The following is a 20722-nucleotide window of genomic DNA, read 5'->3' on the forward strand; positions in this document are numbered from 1 at the left end:
GGCGCAAGTCTTGCTCCCCCCCTCCCAACCCGCCACCCCTTTCTTCTCTCCTGGCCACGCCACCGCGGCGGCGCTCGCTGCGGCCACTGGTGAGCCAGCGGCCCCAAGCCCCCTCCCCTCTACCCGCCCCTCCCCCAGGGGCCGCGTCTGGCGTCTGCAGAGCCCCCCGCCCGGCACCTCCCCCGCCCCGCACTGGCCATTGGCTTGTCCTGGTCTCTTTTTCATGTCCAGCCCCTGATGTGTGTCCATTGGTGTGAGCTTCCCCTTCCCTCCTCCCCTTCTCTCCTGCTCGCCCTGCCCATGTTTTGTGTGTCTCTGTCCATCCAGACTCCTGACGTTCAAGTTCGCAGGGACGTCACGTCCGCACTTGAACTTGCAGCTCAGGGGGGCTTTTGCCATTTTTTTCATCTCTCTCTCTCTCTCTCTCTCTCCCTCTCTCTCTCTCTCTCCCTCTATCTCTCTTCTCTCTCTCTCTCTCTTTTTTTTTTTTTTGCTTAAAAAAAAAAGCCATGACGGCTCTCCCACAATTCATCTTCCCTGCGCCATCTTTGTATTATTTCTAATTTATTTTGGATGTCAAAAGGCACTGATGAAGATATTTTCTCTGGAGTCTCCTTCTTTCTAACCCGGCTCTCCCGATGTGAACCGAGCCGTCGTCCGCCCGCCGCCGCCGCCGCCGCCGCCGCCGCCCGCCCGCCCCGCAGCCCACCATGTCTCGCCGCAAGCAAGGCAAACCCCAGCACTTAAGCAAACGGGAATTCTCGCGTAAGTAACCCAATAATAGTAATAATTATTATTAATAATCACGAGAGCGCGCAGGACGAGAAGCAAGAGCGAGGGAGAGAGAGAGGTGTGTGCATGCATTTTTAAATTTTTCACGTGAAAAACCTCAGAGTCGAAGTAAAAGAGATTAAAGGGGAAAAAAATCCTCATCACCTCTTGAATCATAGCCGTGTGTGCACTTTTGAGATAGCACGCACCTTTCAATTTTATTTAATTTTACAAAAAATTGACTCCTCCTCTTTTCTCCTTTCCGCCGCTTTATTTCTCTTTTCAAAAAGGAATGCAATGATCCCCCACCCCCCGATTTTGCAAAATAATGAACAATGCTAAGGATGAGAGCAACTCACAGGCAAACCTGGGGGTGGGAGCTGGAGGGAAAGGAGGTTGCTTCCACTCACCGTAGGAAAACTGAAGGGGGGGGGGAGGCATTCTAAGTCTAAAAAACAATTCCTGGGGAGAAAAGAGGTAAGATCGGCCCTTGGACACCAAAGCGCTCACGGTCAAGTGTGCAGCGGGAGGAAAGTAGTCATCCTCACAATAGTGAGAAAGTGGGACTGTGGAAAGGGGCCCCCGGCGCTCCTGAGTCTGCGGAGTCGGGAGAGGGGCTGCAGTGGCGGGGAAAGCCTGGTGACCGAGAAGCACGGGAGAAGCGGCCGGCGCTGCCGCCTTTTGTTCCGGCCGAAGGTGGGTGTTTGTCCCGCTGCCTTTTGTGCCGTCTCCTAGAGCTTGCCCTCCTGCGCCGCCGCCGCCGAAGGCAGGAGCTAGGGCCGGGGGAGGAGGCAGCCAGGGGCACGCGGGAGAGGGAGGGAGGGAGCCTGGGCCGCGGCCGCCGGGTTGCGGCTGCCCTTAGAGGCGGCAAGGAGAAGACGTGCAAAATAAATAAATAAAATTTGAATTAAATTAAACTAGGCAAGAGTATGTAAGATTTCTTGCCCTCAAACAGAAGTCAAACGCTCTGCCAGCCCTTTTCTTCACCATTTTCCTCTTTGACTCCCCCCCCCCCTTAAAAATCTCACAATCTCTAATGAGGGGGGGCATTGACAATCACCCCCTTCCCCCAAACCCCTTCAGTTGCAAACTTAAAGCGCCGGCGGCACAGAGAGGGAGCGAGGAACTCCCTCCTCTTACTATTTTTTGGAAGATTTTCAAAAAAAGTGGAAGTGGATTTTGATTGGGAAAAATCTCGTGTCTGAATGTTTACAAGCACCGCGTGTGCGGGAGCCTCCTGCCAACAAACAGACAGAGGACCGTGCGCGGCGCGGCAGCCCGGGAGCAGGCGGCGGCCTCGACCGGGCCTCGGCGACCTCGCCGCGCCCCAGTCTAACCCCGGATCGCCCACCCCGCGCCCGCCGCCCACCCGCCAGGCACCGCTGCTGGCCAAACCGCGACTGGGAGCCAGTCCGGCCCGCGGTCCCCGTCCATCCCCAGCACAATGCCCTGATCTCCGGTCCCGACCTCCCAGACTGTGAAATCGGCTGGTTGAAATTCGGTTTTGTAAAGCATTTTTATTTTGCAAAGCAACTGTAAAAGCGCGTTCTGCGCGCCCGCTCCACTTAGCCCCGGGTACTCTCTCGGACTTCTCTTGCTCTGGACCCCGGGGAGGTCACCACGTGCTTTCCCTGCCCCTCTCCCACTCTGTCCGGCCACCAGCCTCCAGCACCCTACCGTGGCCAGACCAGGTTAACGGAGGGGGTGGGATAAGGGAGAAGTGTGTTCTAATATGCATTTTGGGGGTACTGGATCCCAGGACCCTGCACGCTCCACCTTTAGGTTCTTGTCCTTTACCTTGGGCCTGGCTTGGTCGGGGGTCCTCGTGAGCCTGTGTGAGGGGTAGTGGTGGCTAACTCCAGCTGAGCGGCGCCTGGAAAGGCGGGCGTAGGCACTTAGGAAAGTTTGAGAGTAATAGAGAGAAAGGCGTGAGAAGGCCCTCATCAAACCCTGCTCCCGCATTCCTGACTCCTCTTTTAATTTTTGATGCAAGTTTAAAGGACCACCTATACTCGCTTCTGTATTTTTTTTTAAAGGCGGGGGGGGGATGAGCACTGGGAATTGAATTTTTCACTGGGCCCTGGAACTTGTCACACACTTCGGAAGCTCCCCCGCCCGGGCACGTTGCGGGGCCCTCCCTCTCCCCACCCCCGCGCATCCCTCCCTCGCGCTCTCCCCCGCCCCCACTCCCCCGGCCGCGCCGGATGCGGAGCAGACGCGACGCGCGGCGGTGTGAAGTTACTACCCGGCCAGGTACCGGCGGGAAGGAAGGGCAGTGTTCGCTGGACTCGGGAAAGCCGGGCCATTCGGAAGGATGCAGTGGGGGCTCAAAGGATCGACTGGGGCGCGCAGTCCGAACTGCTCCCTGGTACCTCCTCCCTCTTGGGTCCATTTCGGGACACTCCAGAATGGGAGGGTTAGTCTCCCTGCCAGTCCCAGTGCGGGCACTGGGTTAGGGGGCCAGATTTTGTGGGGGTACGGAGATCGTTCCTTTCTCTAATTTTTGGGTGCGCAGAGGGGGCGGGAGCCATTCCCGGTCCTCAGGAACGCCCCCCCCCCCCCCACTTTGCTACGTGGGCTGAATGAGCCATTCGGTCGCTAGGAGGCAGAACAAGATCAAGAAAGCTCAGCGAACTTGAACCTGTACCAGAGCCTCCCCCACCCCCTGCCCGGCGTTCCTTGGCCGGGGAGGGACGAGCTTTGCGAGGGTGGGGGTGGGGGTAACGAACGGTTGGGCAGAATTCCCTTTCTTCCCCCCACCCCCCATCACCCCTTGTGTCTTTGTTCTTCATTTTGACTTTAAAAATGCTTCTGGCCAGGGCCGGGAAGAGGCGACCGGGCGCGCGGCCGCCAGCCCTGTGCGCGAGCAGAGGAGACCAGTGTATCGGGCGCGGAGCGGGGTGCAGTTTTCGCTTTCTTTCGGGCCAGGCATTTTTGGTACCAAGAAAAGGGTAGTGCGCGCTCTCAGGCTTCAGGGCACCGCCGAAGGGAGGAATATATAGCAAGTTTGCATTTGATCTCCAGGTTCACTCTCTCAACCCCTCTTCCCCACGCAAAGCACAGGTCTCGGCGGCTAAGGCAGGCATGCCGGGCAGCTCTGCAGCCCAATGCTCCCCCTCCCCGCCTCCCGCAGCTCTCGCCTCGGAGCCCGAAATCACAACAATAGTAATAGTTATCATCATAATGATGCGGGCAAGCAGCGTCATTAATAATGAATAACCGTGGCCGCCGCCTGACGCACACCGGGTGCATAGACTTGCGAGGGGAAAAAGCATTTGCACAGATCCTGTAAAGTAAAAAGTGTTAGCGTGTGGGAGAATGAATTTCAGGACCAGCTCTTGGGTGTGTGTGTGTGTGTGTGTGTGTGAGAGAGAGAGAGAGAGAGAGAGAGAGAGAGAGAGAGATGAAACCAAGACTGCACCAGGTTAACCAGCCGAATTTTCCAAACCTCACTTCCTTTTCACCAACTGGCGGGCCTAGGGAACCATCACCCCGCTGCCCAGCTCTGGGCGTCAGGCTGCAGTGGAGGCCCCTGGCTGCCCGCCGCCGCTGGGCCCTGGGTCCGGGTCCCAAGGCCGCTGCTGCACGTGTTCGCAGCTAGCGCGGCCAGATCCTGTAGCCTGGAGGCTGATCGCTTTGTGCCTCAGAGTCCGGGCGGCCCAACTTCACTTTCTGCACTGCCCACCCCATGCTGGGCCCCCGGCCTGGGGCCTGCAGCCTCTGGCTTCGCTTTTGTTTCTTTGCTTTTCCTCCTTTGCATTTCATCCTCCCGTTTGCGTTACCCTGTTAGGAAAATTCTAGGGGAAGGACTTGGAAAGCAAACTTGAAGACACATTTCCCTTTACCCCTCCCCCCTCCCCGGCAGTCCTCATTTCCCTTGCTTCTTCCCGACATTTTTTCTAAGGATTTTTTTAAAAAAAATTTATTCTTTTGCAACTACAGAAAAGAGGAAAGAGATCTCAGTCAGCCTCCGGGACACTGAGACGTTCCAGTACGTTTTGCTGAACGCAGAAGCATTTTATTTTCTATTTCTTCCTTCCCTTGTAGAGAGAATTCGCGGCTAATTATTATGATTATTTGCCCACTCCCTTCCACTTCAATCGAGGACTCCCCGCTTTGTAGCTAGAGTTAGGCCGGAGCTTAGAAACGATGGTTTTGTGGGGGGAAGGAGGATGGAGTTGAGTTGAGGGAGGGGGTAAAATGACTGAGGTTAGGAATGTTTTTAGAGAAAGAGGAATTTGCATTAAAATACAGAGAAATTATCTGATGCCCAGAAAGGAAATGTTGATTGCCACTGAGAAAAGATGTCAATGTAAATCAGTAGACTTGCAACAAGAGAATTGTATTTTCATATTTTCTTTGTCCCCCACTTCGTCTGATTTTTAATAATATAGCAGCAATAATAAAAACACGTTTGAGTCTTTCTCTGAACATTTCTAACCAAATGTTTTTCAAGGAGCCGATGTTAAATGTATTTCATACATTAGGATATAATTCTTGTTAATTAGCAATAATTTACGTTAAGAGCATAGAAAATGTTGAGGTTACAGGTTTTATATCTGTACATTTGATCATCTTGTTATTTTCAAGAACTTTGCCTCCTATAAAATTAATTAGGTGAAATGTGGAGGTGTAATCAGCAACCTGTGAATTACCACTTCATTTCCTGGTTTTGATTGTAAATCAGTTCAGTCACTACATTTAGAAGACTTTAACCAAGTCTGTTTTGTACCGAATTACCTTTAACTATTTGATACCTAGGAGAATATTTCCTTTTGCTTCTAAATAATAATCTCACATTCAGGAACATGTCAGGCCTTGGGAATTAAAAAACAAGCAAACCCATTTCTTAATGGTGGCATTTGTAAAAATGTTTTAACTTTAATAAAATATTTTTTTTCCTCGAGTCTTCTTTCCGTCTGCAAACCTCAGCACCTGTAGTTAATGCTAAACAATAACAACAACAGCAAAAAGCCAACATTTGTCAGTGTGTACTTAATTCAAATAGCAGGGATCTTGGAGATGATTTCCCTATTCCATTCTTCACTTGGTCAAAATGAAAGCAAAATGTAGGAGAAAAATGACAGAAAGACACAAAGCGAAAGCACTTCCATTCCTCTCCTTTTATGCATGTGCATTTTGAATTTACCTTTTGGCCAGAATGTTGGGCAAAGAAACATTTAAGTGCTTACTTTGCTGTCTTTATTAGTAGGGAGATAACCTTCATATTCCTGTGGTGACCTTATGTTAAATTAGGAGGTGTACCAGAGGCTAGAAATTATGACATGTCCTACTTGAGCACAGGTGCAGCTAGGCAGGGCTCTCTCAATATTATTTCACCCAGCACATCTGGGAGTTACTCCAGATCTTCCCCCTCAATATTCAGCCTGGGTAGGGTTGAAATAAATTTAACCTGAGTTCACTGGATTTTTGCACTTTATCAAAATCTGTTCCAATATTCTACACTCAAATTAAAATCTATTTTTTGATTCTCTGTGGCTTTAAGTTCATTAAATGTGAAATTGGCAGCTTGCTAAAGAAGGTCAGACTGATTAACTGTTTAAGACTTGTACATTTTCTGCTTCACTTTTTTTTTTTAACTGGCAACATCCTGGTGGTGTTTTGTATTTTATGATTTTTGTGGGGGGTAGAGCAAGCATAATGTTTCACAAGCAGAGACTTCCCAGATCTCCTTTCCCCTCTGGAAGGTTAAAAAAAAATGATAGAAGCGGTTCAAATAGATGCTGGAGTATTTTGGTATAAAGTGGGAAAAAAAGAAAGAAAGAAAGAAAAACAGGACAGAAAGACATGTCTACCTTGTTATACCATCCGCTGGTGATTATGTGTGCAGAAATAGTCCCATAATGAAGCGTTTTGGAGCTCATTCAGAAAATTAGTCAACTTTGACAACATTAGGCGAAGTATTTCAAGTCTAAAGAAAGGACTTCTCAGCCCTTTTCTGAAATGTGGCGTTTGCTTGACCATTCTGATTTTTATGTCATGGATGCCACCAAGTGCAAACATGTTTAGAATATTTTAGGCTTTCCTTTCTTCAGAATGAAAAAATGACTAATTGGCTTATTTTCTTAAGTACTCAAAGTATCCCATTTAGCTAATGTGTCTGAGAAGAATTGCCAGTGAATTTGGTATTTCTTTGATTTTGAGGCACTGCTGAGAGTAGGATCAGAAAGATTTTTGGCAGAGTGAATTATGCTGCTTTATGATTATTACTTAGATCCGTTTCACAGGTGAATCCAGTAGTTTTTTTTTTGTTACAGCAGTGTAAATGTGGCACATTGTGCTATAGTAGCTTTCTTATTCATGAAACTGTGTCTGTATACTTAAGTGTATATACATTCACACACAAAGAGTATATGTGTTTATTCACCTCTCTTTTTCTTTGGCATAATAAACAACTTGGTGTACAGGATAAAAAGAAACAAATTTGGTTTCAATCCATGTTTTTACCAGTTTTTCTTGGTAGTTATTATTTAAGCATTCTTTATGCTCCTTGTGTTAACTATTTGTTTAAGTCACATTCTTCCAAAACTTATAAACCAGACCTATTTGAAGTGTGTGTGTGTGTGTGTGTTTCCTTTGGAGTTACACAAGTCAGACAGGTTTTTTTGAATACATGATGATTTGCTTCATTGATAAGTGCACTTTCTTGTTGATAACCTCCACATCGTTATACATTTTGCATGCTCAAATTTTTCTGTTACATAGAGAAATCTAGAAACACTTAATGTGAGGTGGAAGGGTGGGATGGGGTTGAGAATGTATTTTCCCCCTTTTCTCTCCCCTCTGGCACTTTAATAATTGTGCTTTTGTTTTTCCAACCACAGCCGAACCTCTTGAAGCCATTCTTACAGATGATGAACCAGACCACGGCCCGTTGGGAGCTCCGGAAGGGGACCATGACCTCCTCACCTGTGGGCAGTGCCAGATGAACTTCCCATTGGGGGACATTCTTATTTTTATCGAGCACAAACGGAAACAATGCAATGGCAGCCTCTGCTTAGAAAAAGCTGTGGATAAGCCACCTTCCCCTTCACCAATCGAGATGAAAAAAGCATCCAATCCTGTGGAGGTTGGCATCCAGGTCACGCCAGAGGATGACGATTGTTTATCAACGTCATCTAGAGGAATTTGCCCCAAACAGGAACACATAGCAGGTAAATGAGAAGCAAGGAGAAAAGCTGTTTGCATGTTTTCTTTTCATTTTCAGAGGCGCTGTAGCCAAGCAGTAAGGAGTGGTGAAGTGCTTTCTGTATATCTCCATGTGACTGTCCATGACAGCCCTGTAACGTTAAAATAATCATTCCTATTGCATATGTCCAGAACACAGAAAATAAATATTTTCCACCTCATGGAGTCAGATGTAGGTGGAATAGGTACACACACCTGACACCCTCTCTCTGGATCTGCTGACTCTGAATTTCTTTCCTTCTCTATGCCTGCCTTCTTCTCATTTTAAAGTGTTGAACCTTAACTACACCCAGCCCAGCTTTCAACATCCATTTCTGGCCTTGGTGACTTGTCAGAGGCAAAGCGGCCACATAGACATTTGTGGTTCAGCCAATGACCTGCCTGACTCAGGATACCTGGTTGGGCCTCCCTAGCAGTGCAGTCAGTTCTCAAGGCTTCCCTGAAGTGGGGTGGGCTGTCAGGGTGGCTTGGAGAGGATGGAAAGAGTTAACTGAGCTCCAGGGCTAGCCTTGGATCCATATTGGCTGTCAGCCCGTATGGGGCTGTAATTAAACACAGCCCCGTGGTGGGATGACACCGTGACCTTGACTTTAAGATGCCATTTTCGACTGGCCAGGCCAGAGTAGAGAGGGCAGTTGCTGAAGCGCACAGACATGCTTACTCGAAAAGTTTAAGGGCATGTTGGAAATTTCAAAAGGTTGGTTTGACAGGAACGGCTGCTCCCTGCAGCCTGCCTCCTCAGCTCAATGATAAATGCTTCTCTGTGCTCTCTCTTGTCTCTGATGTGGTTTTGACAGATGTATCTTGATTTTGTTTGTGGTTTACACAACCGCATGTCACCCTTACAAATGTCCAGTCCAGACTCCACTGTTTCTGCTATAACACAATGTAAAATTTTTCTTGGAAAAAATACATATACATATTCAACAGCTCTCTCTCCTTCGGTTAATTTTACCAGGGAGGTAGCTAGATGTGTGGGTTTCTTAGCAGCTCAAGGGGAAAGTAATTAAAGGCTAAGAGAGGGACTTAAATTTCTTACTCTGAGTGATAAACAGCAACACTATATGGTGACCCTTAAGATACTTTTTGATTTAGCACATTAGACAAAGCAAGTGGTGAGAGAAACACCACGCCTATCAATGAATGGATCACTTTCTTCCACACCCACCCCCCACCCCAAGCAGAAGATTTGTTCGGTTTTAGGAAAGGTAGTGCATATAATCAATCAATGGATTCCCTGAAATTTGTCTCTCTGACATAGTTTGACCACAGAGTTAAACCATAATAGGTCAGTGCCTAGAGAGGAGTAAATGTCATATAATCCCCACCCCCCAATTTGATCATTAAAATCAAACATGGCATCTTCTTTCTTTCTTAAAAAAATGTTTTCTGTAGTAACACTCAGATACTTTTCCTTTAGTGAAATGAGAAGTCTGCTACCAGAAAAGCTGCATTTGTGAAGTGTTTTTCTTAAATATACCACATTTAGCTTATGTGACACATAGGTTAAGGTTTTCATCTCCCCCCACCCCACAGTAGGATATGGCAATGACCATTTCCATGTGCTGTCTTGTGACTGGAAGGAAAATGAACAGAAGTATAAGGCATGATTAATGAAGCAAGAGCAGGCGGAAGGGGATTTGTCGTCTTTGGAGATCCAAAGCCTTGCTAAATCACCAAATATGGAGTAACGCTTGCGTGATGTAACACCGTATTTACATATCGAGCTGCTCGTTTAAAAGACAAAACACAGTGTCTGTCAGGCAAGAATTAAAACCACACTTCTTACTGAGGTTCCAGATAGTTATTCAGTCTCAGATTAACCAGCTTGAAATTCTGGACCTCTGTATTTAGAGGAGGATTCTGAGGCTGGGGAAGGCCTTATAAATAGTTAAGGCTTTTTACTCTTACAGTTGTGAATCTACATGGGGAAAGAAATTGGCTTTAATTCTCTGGTTGTCATAATGGTTCAGTTCCTTTTTTTTTTTTTTTTTTGGAACTGGTTTAATAGCAGAGCCTAGAGAAGTCCCTTCCGCCAACAACAAATAAAGCAAATTCAAGATATACTTTATGAGGCTAATCCGACATAGTTGCACTGAGATGGTAAGCTATCTAAGATAGTCAATGGGTGCACAAGTGCTTGGACCCAGGTGAGGTAAACCTTGCAAACAGGAATAATTACAAAGTCTTGATTCCTTTCATTGTGTTTAATCACCTGTTCCCACCCTGGAATTGGCTGAACATAAATAGCATGGTCACATCTCAAAGTGAGATGTCAGTAACTAGAATCATGACTTATCATAATTCACAGTAATGAATTAAAAGTTTCCTATGGTGAAATTAACATTCTACCAATGCACATAAATTATGATGCTCTGGCCCCCAGGTGCCCCTGAAGTGAAGTTCTGGAAAGACGGCTGTGTTACTCCCAGCCCATTTCTCTAATGCACATCTCCACAATTCTAAGTCTGCTTTTCTCCTCCTCCTCCTTCTTATGATGAGGAAGGAAACAATAACAGTAATCATTCAGTAGATATTTGAATTGTGTGTCACAAAAAGAAAGGAGAAGCAATGTCTGTATTAGGAAAGAGATATATTGATGAATCTCTGGAAGAATATGTTTGGCAACTACATAAAAGGTAGTCATTTAAGCACGCTGTGTAGGAAAGGCTTTATTAAACTGATGTAAGTTGGATTTGAGTTCATAGTGTGCTCTGTGCCATTTTGTAGAAAGGAAGCAGGAATAAAACCGTGACAGATCTTCGTCAGATAAATAAAGCTTAGAATTTGGGGCTTTCAAATAGGAGAATAAGGTAGAGTTCATAAGCTCTGTAAAATAGTGTGCATTTTGACTTGCTCAGGCTTCCCAAAGCTGAGTGGTTTTTGGAAGATGCTTTTTACCTGGTGAATAGATGGTATGTGCTCCCACACTCCATCCATGTGCAGGTGTTACCTGTGCCCAGGTCAGGGTTGCTTTTTCCATTTTATTCAGATATGTGGCATATTGTGTGATTGTGATCTACAGAGACCACTGAAATAGTATTAATTGAACTGGAAATATACCTTATATTGTGTGGGCCCAGTCTGTCAATATGTGTGTGGAAGTACTCACCATCAGATACAAGCAGCTTTAACTGTCAGTCAGAGCTTTCAATATGGATTTTGTTGTTTTTGAGTCTCTTATTTTATAATGGGGGAAATATTCATCGAAGATTAGTGGATGTGAAACTGCTGTTTTCTTACAGAGAAGGCCAAAAATATTAATCCACAGTGTCAGATTTGGAGTTTTGACTTATTGCACATAGGAATCTTTAAATTAGGGTTCGACTGTCATAGAAGTTAGTATTTAAGGGAGATGGGGAAAATATAATAAATCCCATAAAGTGCAGTCAAGTCTGGTGTTATTGATATGTAACATTGTTTTTTCCTTAAAATATTGAACATAAACATATCAGGATATTGGAAATATTTGCCTAGACAGTATAGCTGATATCTAGATAATGATATGTAAGACAGAAACTCTCATGAAGGGGGTTATACTAATTTTAAATGGAAAAACATTAGCATGTTGCTTACAGGTAAATCAAGTATAACGTATTTGTGCTTTTCAGAATTTAGAAAATCAACTTGCCTTTTCTTTTTGTACCCATTTTAATTCTTTCCTAACTCGGACTGGAGGATGTATTTGTATACTTTATGGTATAATTGTAAATGAGAGTATAAATTATAGTATCCTATTATAACTACTTATTTTTCATTTCTCTTCATTTGTGTGATTCTGAATAAAAACTACTGACCTCCGAAGTGAATTTTCAAGCCTGGCAGCTAAAACAAACAAACAAACAAACAAACAAACAAACAAAAAAACCAAAACATCAGCACTTAAAAAAAAATCAACCAATATACTGGCAAACATTTTATTTACCTTCAGAATCCAGAGAGTTGAGAATATTGTTTTCTAATAAATACCTAGGATATTTCCATAGGGAGCTCTGTTTGTGAATCCCCTACCCAAAGACTCATGTTCATGAAACTGGGAGTCCTATATACAAGCTGTATTTGTAAATAAGACAGAGAAAGGTTGTGAACTGGCAGCTTGGATGTTTTGTCAAAGTACAATGTCAGAGAAACTCTTTCTAAGACAAATTGTAAATAGAACTGTCACAGTGATTGCATGATTGAGCCGCAGAAGTGTCCTACAATTGTTGGCATTGTCAGAGGACTTTTGAAAGCTTAATTAAACACGGTGGCCCGCATGGCTGCTAAATTTACTTTGGAAAGCCAAAAAGAAAAAAATATATATATCTAAAATGTGTAAGATCCCAAAGATCCCAAAGTTCTTCAGACAGTGCCCTTTTGGTGGCACAGAAAAGATGCATTGTGCATTTTCTGAGTTGTCTTTTATAAATAATAGTTTTGAGAATAGGTCCACGTGATATGAAGATCATCCTGTGTGTGATGTGGAGATTGTGTTAGTTTTTCTGTCTCCTGCTGTTACAGACAGTTAATGTAAAAATGGCCTTTTATTGGAAACACAAATATGTATTCACTTCAAGAACAGGAGCAGAGGGGGACAAAGTTTCCCTCCCATTCTCTGTGTTTATTCTATGAAAGCTTAAAAAAAAAAAACAGTGCTGTAATTTCTCAAATCACCCCTTCCCTTGTTGTGTTGCAGGTTGTGCCTTTTCCTTTAAAGGATCTGAAATATGTTTTGCACACCTTTCTCCCAGTGAATGTGGAATTTAATTGTGGAGCTGCCCATGGGCTGAAAAATGTAACTGGGTGTAGAAACATGTAGGCAGGGTCAGGATAGGCACCTTCAGCTCAGGGAAGAGGCGAGTTGGATGCATATTAATGGCACATTTTAGATTCCTGGAAAATCATTAATTTCACACTGCAGTCTCCATGTAGTTTGGTAAATGTGGGAGGGCTAAATGGGGGTACCTAACAAACATGTGAATCCTGGGGCAACATTTTTCAGATTTTCATGATTTCTTAATGAAGGCGTTTAATAAAGGAGAAGAGATGAATGTTGGCTTTGCACACCAGTCAGTGAGCAAGGGAGAAAGTTTGTCTTTCCTTTGGGGGAAAATATTAAATTTAAAAGAAAGTAGAAAGCCCAGCTAGGGAGATGCACTGAGATTGCGTCACTTGATGTTAATTTAATCCACTTTGGTTGGTCTGTTCACACCCTTTATTGCACAAAGAAATCATTTGACAAAATTTACCCCAAGCCCAAGTCTGTTTTTACATACAGTAGTACCAGCTTTGTGCAATAAAAAGCACTTAGCATCAAGCTGGACTCAGCCTGGCACCTTGCCACTTTTTTAGCATGAGATTTAATCACCAAGGATCTTTAGTACCTTTCTGCTTGTTCAGATTTCATTTGGGTCATGGCTATGTCAGCAGTGTTGTTATTTCAAGGATTTAAAAAAAAAAAGATTTTAACTGAGGGCCCACTTTTAATATTAAATCAAGCAGGTTTTTATTTTATGTGTCAATTTGGAGGACATTAATAAAGTTCATAAAATATGTCCAGAGTATATAATTTAAAGGAGAATGACTAGTATTTTTATTTGTAATATGACTAGAAAATTGACCATCGAATCCTTTTCTCCTCTGTCTTTTTTCCTGCTCAGGTAGATAAGCACCCTTAAACTATTTCTCCCCTTTACTGCCAGGGTATAGAGCACTGGCCAATATCAGTAAATTTACCTTTGTAATTTGCCATGTAGTTTTTACAACAATGACCTAATTAATTTGAGCAGGAACCATATTATTGCTACTGGAGTCATTTTCTGTCACAAACTTAATTTCCAGGAAATGTAACCTGACGAATAAGAATTCTTCAGCTCTCCACATGTGCTCCTAGAGACCAAAGGCAGATTTAAAATAATAATAATAAAAAAAGGCCAGCATTATTAAAGCCAGTATGCTTGATGCCAAACTCAATTTGAAGCCAGTAAACATCAGGCTGTATTTCTAATCAGTTTTAGAATGTAACATATTCCAAATTGGGTTCACTGGAATTTGTCTCCCTGCTTTTTACTGGCCAGCTGCACTCCCTATGCATTTTTAAAACATTTCAGCAAAGGCTTTTGCTGTTCTTAGCAGGGTTAGTAACTTGGGGTCTATTTCTGAGCTCATTCGTCATTCTGCGATGGCATTGAGTTAGGTTGGCAAGGGAAGGATTTGAGGCATGGGGGGTGGTGAGGTCACTTCTGATCCCAGCAGGGAATAGGTGAGCTTCATTTGCCTTTACAATAGGCGCACAGTTACTGCACCTTGGAGGAGCTCTCAGGTGCCGCTCAGATGGGCGCATGTAAATGCCCTGTCAGATGCGGAGCCGGAATATTAATGCTTCTTCCGCCACCGCGCCATAATAAAGCTGTACACAGCAAGCTTAATATGCAGCTAGTCTGGGGAATTGTATAAACTTAGATAGCCCAGTGTGAAAGACAGCAATGGAAGAATGCTCGCTATGCCACAGTTTCCATCTTGTTCTCCTTTGATCTATAGCAAAATGAAAACATCATCCTGTCCTCCTCTTGGAGTTGTCTCCCCAACTCTGCCACCTTCCCATCTACCACCAGAATTTTTTTTGCATGTGCTGGTATGGAGAAATGGGACATAATTTGTTTCATATGGTTAATTACAGGCGTTTGAATATTTAAAATTTTAAATAGCCACAGTTCCAGCTTTTCCTGTTAAAAGTATGTGATTTGAACAAAGGGATTACAGTGTAAATATTTGTGGTGATTTGCAACACCCCTCTTTCCTATTAAACACACACACACACACAGTTTAAATCTAGTGCTGACTTAAAGGACTTCACCTTCATTTGTACTTTTTTTTTTTTTTAACCAACTCTCAATTGGAACTCCATTAAAATGTTTTACCATTTTATTTTTGAGTCCGCTGTTGCTTGAGGTTTTAAAGAGGATTTTGATAATGTGTTCATTTAACAGAATCAACAGCTGTCAGAACCAGTTGTGGTAAATCCACAAAACTTATAAAGAAAAATACACACATCTCCTGAAACAAAACACTTGGAAAAATAAGGTGCCAAGAACTGGCAAATTAGAAGTTTGCAGACAGGGAACTGAAGTGGCTCAGTCTCTTGGTTTGCCCTAGAGACTGATCTGAGCAGATCTGATGCAATGCTGCTGGGAGGTGGACTTGAGCAGGTTGCTCCTTAAGGCAAAGCTGTGTGCTACTGACGTGTGCACATGAGGTAGGCTGGGCCTCGGTTCGCTCCCTCTGCTCCCTCCTTTTTTCTTTTGGATCTCTTTATATAGGTAAAATATCAAGTTCTTAAGAGTGCTAAACAACAAATTATATCCACCTAAAGGTGAGATGATCGGGTTTAAACTTCCTGTAAAAGAGGTGAGAAGGCGCCTCCCACACCCTTTTCCAGATAGGGTTGGCAGAGTGTTATTCAGAACCGAATCACTCTCCGCCAGGCAATTCCCAGTGGGAACCTGGAGCAGGTATGTTGATGAAGGGGATACCTGGGGACCTTTGGTCACTCACAATGAGTTTTTGTTTGTATCCTCACTGTTGTTAGCACTGGCGCTGAACAATTACACCCACAATTTGATCTCAGTTTTAGATAGAGGTAAATCCATTGATTAAAAACTCCTATTAACATAAAGAATGGGATTATTATGAAACCTGCAAAGGTGATTTCAGAAGGAACAAACCCCCAACCCCTTCTATTTTCTTTTTTTGAACTTTCTAAACACCAGGAAGGGTCCTGCCAAGCATCAGGGCATTTAAATGTATATTCATCATTTGTTCATTTTCTTGATATGTAATAATGCATTAAAAAGAAAAGCTTTGAGGAGGGTCACATTTGTTAATTTTTAGGGAAATAAGATGAATCTTGGATTCTTAGTTTAGTTGGAGCACAATGTACTACGTGGCAAGTCTGATCTTTTATGTTTCAAATATAGTTTCTCTTTGGGCAAAAGAACACAAACCCCCCAAAACCATAAAACAGAACCTGAAGCACTTTCCTTCACCAATTGCAGATATACCACGATTTCATGATTTATTTACATTTAAAGGCAAGCCCATAATGAACCATTTACTGCCTGTTTTAACTCCTCTACCCCAAATCCTTTGAGGTCACAGTTAAAACAATGCATTAACCAATGTTAAAATTGAAATCTCAGGAGTTTCTCTCTCCTATTCCATCCCACCTTAAGACTTAAACAAAAGAAAAAAATTATTCTTTTACATTTAAAAGTGAACATTGGCTACTGAAGAATGATTTAAAGGTGGAAAAAAATTTTAATAATAAATCGTAACCTTCTCATGTTATGTTTTTGTTATGTTAAGGGGAAAAATCAATAAGGAAAAATTTAATTCTGATAAAGATACTCTTGGATCTTTGAAAACAACTGCTGTCCTTTTAACTAAAACATTTGAGCAGCTTCAAAGACTATGTATTTCTTCTGATCTTGGAGCTGTGTGACTGGTAGCAAGAAAGAAAAAAAAATCTTATTCTACATACAAGTGGATTGCTTAACAAGTCAGCACAGACACGTACTTGTTTGTACAATAGAGATAAAAATTCCTGTATAAAAATAATTCAGCTGCTGACAGCAGGCATTGTTGTTGGACCTGTCTTTTGTGCTTGTCCCAGCTCTGGGCCCTCCTCCCCTCCTATCTGCTTGGGGCAGCCTGCTGCCTGCAGACTCCTGACCAGAAGTTAATTGCTATATATTAAATATATAGGTATTGTATTTAAAGAGGAATATCCCAAGTCCTCCTATAGGCATTCCACTCTACTCTCTGATGTGACTGTAGCATTGCCAGCAGGGGGGTGGCAGGCAGACGCTCTAATAGGGAAAATGACTTGAAGGCAGTTAGGGGAAATTTGGCCTTCAAGTCCCATTTGCTCTGCAGTGTAGCATCGGTTTCTAAACTTTTGTTTTTAATCTAATTCTGATTTACCCTGTCACATCCCATATCAACCCTCATTGAACTCTACTCATGTAGAGTAACATTAGTGTCAAACGGAATTGGTCAGGACTGTGGACCTGTGGCTCATACAGATGGTGGTGAAGGCAGGTTCCATACCGTTCTGCATCCTATCCTTTCTAATAAATGTTAAAATGTGGCACACTTCTGAGCAGGGCCTTTGGATAAGAGAGTCAGGAAATCAGGAATAGTACCTGGGAGGTTTTCTTCTCTCTCTTTCTTTGCCCCGTCTCGATGCACCCACATTTCCAGTAAGATAAACTCTAGAAGAAGTCTGATCCTGCGGGCTGGAGAGGGGAAGGGTGGCCGAAAGAAGTTATTGGAATATTTTTCAATAGGAGTTCAAACAAAATCCCCACAACAGAGAGCCTTTGGGGTCTAGCAGTGGAGCTCTCAGCATGGACACGTGGCTGTTCTTCTCAGTCTGACTTGTACCCTGGTTGGGATGGGACTTCCACACACTTGCATGCTTTCACCTGGGCTGGGGTGTTTGGGGTGGGGAGACAGGAGGAGTTCATTGGGAATTCTGCCACTAGATACTTTTCAAAATGTCAGGAGGTTGGTAAGGTGTCAGCGTTCAGAGAAAGGATTCTTCTCTGGACTGGTAATTGGGAAGCACAAAAACCCAAATTCCCACGGTACTCTCTAATAACTGGGGTGGGCTGGTGGCAGTGGGTGGACATCACAACTTTCTGAATGTCAGCTGATGCCTGCATGACCCCTTCTTCTTGGATCAAGTACTGTCAGAGCAGAATGGGGGAAATCAGGACCACAAATAGCAGAGGACAGGATTTTCACTCCTCAGAAGTAAAGCAGACCTCTCCTTTCTTGCTCTTCCCTTTGGAAACAGAAACTTCTAAAATTAATGCCACTCCAAGCCGATGAAAAAGCTGTTTTTCTACCATAGTGGATGTTTACACAGGAGAGGCAACTCGAGGGGAAAAAGGCATTCTGGGAGGGTGGAGGGACGCGTGTTAATCTGTGCTGTTGGAGTCTCGTGCAGTATTGCCTATAAGCAACTCTGAGCTGTTTTTGATAAATTACCATGTTTAGAGATAGGTTTGGCTCTTAAGGGCTTAGTTTTATGAACAAAGTCCGTAACGATGTTTGCAGCCTCTGTCTGTCTCTTAGCCCCTTTGGCTTGACTAGAAGCTCTATGTTTAGTTTAAGCTCAGTCTGGAAGATATAACAATTTTGCATTAAAAAAATGAGGAAATCATAGGAAGAAAAACCCTTTGCTTTTTGGATGAATCTTACTGATAATTTGCTAAAGCTCATTTGAATTTTAAGCACTTCTTTAATCTTCAAAGGCTAAATTGCTTTATGAATATGCATGGTGTGGGCAGACTTCAGTTCATTACCTAGTTGTAAATTCTAATGACCATTAGGTCCTTCCAGTAATTGCGAATTGTTTTGCATTTTTGATTGGCCTATTAACATGTACATTCGGTGCACATCAGGCTGGCCTGTCAGCCTGCTGAAGGAGAAAAAAAAGGTGAAAATTGTTTATAGCACCAAGATTCTTAGATTTTCAATCTTGCAAAATTGATGATGTAAAAAAATTAAAGCAGTGTTTTTTCTTCTCAAGATTGAAAGTTCACCAAGAGATTTGACATATTTAATTTACATGATGACTTTGCACTCCTTCATTAATGCAATTTGCATATGAAGCTGTTGTTAATCACTTTTGATCATGTTTTGTGTATTAGCTGCCTCAGTGGCTCTCCTCCTCAGATGCCCCAGTAGAAAGAAGCAAAATGATGCCTCTTCTTGCCAAGTTTCCTTTAGTGAATTGAGGAATTAGAAGTCTAACCTTGAGTAATTACATATGTTTTATCCGTTTTCTTTTAATGTTAAGTACAGTTGGTGGACGTGTTGGTTGGAAATCATTCTCATTTGGGAAGACTGTAAAAATTAAGTATGAGATGCACAGAAATTATGAATTGCCTGTCTGTCCTGCACAGACATTGTTGGGCAGCTCCGTTGTTAGCAGTAGGATGGCAGGAAGGCTTAGATGTTCCAGTATTAAGACATCAGGCTCCTCCTTTGGAAGAGAGAAGGCTACAAACCTTTCTAACAGTGCTGTGGGTTCCTTAAACTAAATGGCTAGCACCTCAACAATGTTTTGGGCCTGGGTTTGGATGACTCTTTTTTTTTTTTATCTTTTAGGTCCAGTTAAGTTTTCCTGCCCTGAACTATAGGGTATTCTCCTCTGGTCGCTAAAAGTAAATCATGGTCCCCAGGCTGCCCCCCCTCCTCCCCATGCCTCTCTCAAGGTACGCCAGTGCCCTGCTTGTGAAAACAAGGTGCTAACTAATGGTTTCTGACTTTGGAGAGCCTGTGATTTGGGCGTTTGCTGTGGAATAGCCTCTGCTCCATTATTGATGTTCGTCTTTGGTTTATGAGTTTATCACTGGTTAACAAGCAGAATCAGAACACTGAAACTGCTATTCTGATTAAAAGGAATGTTTAATGAAAGAAAATAAATTGTGATGGAAAACGAACAGTGTGTAAGAAACATAACTATAATTTTAACCTCCAAGGGACCCAGCCTTGCCCTACCGTGACTTCCATCCATACCATGCTAAAAGCATGCTTCAGTTCAAAGTTGTTAATATTCAGCTGGGAAACAGTATCCAGAACACAAATAAATTATTAAGTGCATGAACTTTTTAGGCAGTAAGATGAACTGATGGGGTCCATCTGTGAGATCCAGGGGCTTTTTATTTGTGTGTGTCGAGCGATTCTGCCCTCTCCGACTTCACAGCCTTTGGTCTCCGGCCAACTGCATGCATAATTGATTCCACACGCACTATCATTTTCTTGATGTAATTGCTTTACTAAGATATGATGAAATCTAATGGATAATTTGCTATTTGAAAATGGGCAAAAAAAATCTTCATACTTTATGTTGGGGGTGGGTGGGGAGTGGAGAAGTGGGGGTGTTCAGGTGACCTGGTAGTTAGGAAAACAAAACAACCAGGACTGACTGAAACAGGGTGCGTCTGCCTCAGCCACGTTGGCTGTGGATAGAAGGTCTTTGTGACATATGGAAGCCAGTGTATAAATCTCTCTATCTCCTATCAACCCCCTTCATTCCTTCTCTCTCTGTCTCTCCCCCAAACTTTACAAGAAAGGGATCCTAACAAGGTAAAAAGTAAACAATTTAGTCATCATAAGCCTTATTATTCAGTCTATCCAGGAGTTTTGCCATGTCGGTTTATTTAACTTCCAGGAATGTAAACACTGACACAGCCCTCGAAGCAGCAAGAAAGATTACAGTATTAGAGTTAAAAACGCAAGCATGGAGTAGCTGTGCTTTATACTCAGCTATAATAACACTGTACATTGAAACATAATGGTAAGTCAAGACCGACTGGGAACTTCTGCTTATATGGAGTACAAATTTCACTCTAATAGATTGGCATAATCTAGTGTACCCAGGGTAGATTGTTATATAATGGAGAAACTGTATAAATGTCAAGTACACAAATAATTTTACAGGAAGTAAATGAAAAGTATTAGAATTTCTTAAATCACCATTAAATTTTGTTGGGGGACAATCTCATTAGCTCCCTCCAAATCACGTGTGGCTTTGCATAAGCCTTTTGGAAACATATTTTGAGGGAATTTACAGACGTTGAAACATTGTTTTAATCCAAACCAGTTCATGCTTTAAATGTACCTTTAAAAAAAATTGTAGTTTTTCAAAGTACTTAAAGGGAGTGGAGGGCTAGAAAGCATATAAAGCAAA

General features: G+C 43.1%; 1 protein-coding gene across 7 annotated transcripts in view; it reads left to right on the plus strand.

The window, feature by feature from the left end:
- Positions 1–224: 224 nt before the first annotated feature.
- Bcl11a (BCL11 transcription factor A) overlaps positions 225–20722 on the plus strand; it is a 96819-nt gene continuing 76321 nt past the window's right edge. For 2 of the 7 annotated variants that reach the window (XM_046423519.2, XM_046423508.2), the window contains exons 1-2: positions 225–765; positions 7617–7946. In XM_046423519.2, coding sequence (XP_046279475.1) covers positions 711–765; positions 7617–7946 — 385 coding nt within the window. In that variant the 5' untranslated portion in view covers positions 225–710. Of the gene's footprint in view, positions 766–1238; positions 1468–2953; positions 3025–7616; positions 7947–20722 lie in introns of those variants that run through there. The other 5 variants (XM_046423534.2, XM_046423542.2, XM_046423577.2 and 2 more) reach the window with 5 other exon arrangements.

The sequence above is a fragment of the Marmota monax genome, unplaced genomic scaffold (genome assembly GCF_021218885.2).
Source record: "Marmota monax isolate L192 unplaced genomic scaffold, Marmota_monax_Labrador192_F-V1.1 WCK01_AAM20220418_F8-fsc00015, whole genome shotgun sequence".
Lineage (NCBI taxonomy): Eukaryota > Metazoa > Chordata > Mammalia > Rodentia > Sciuridae > Marmota > Marmota monax.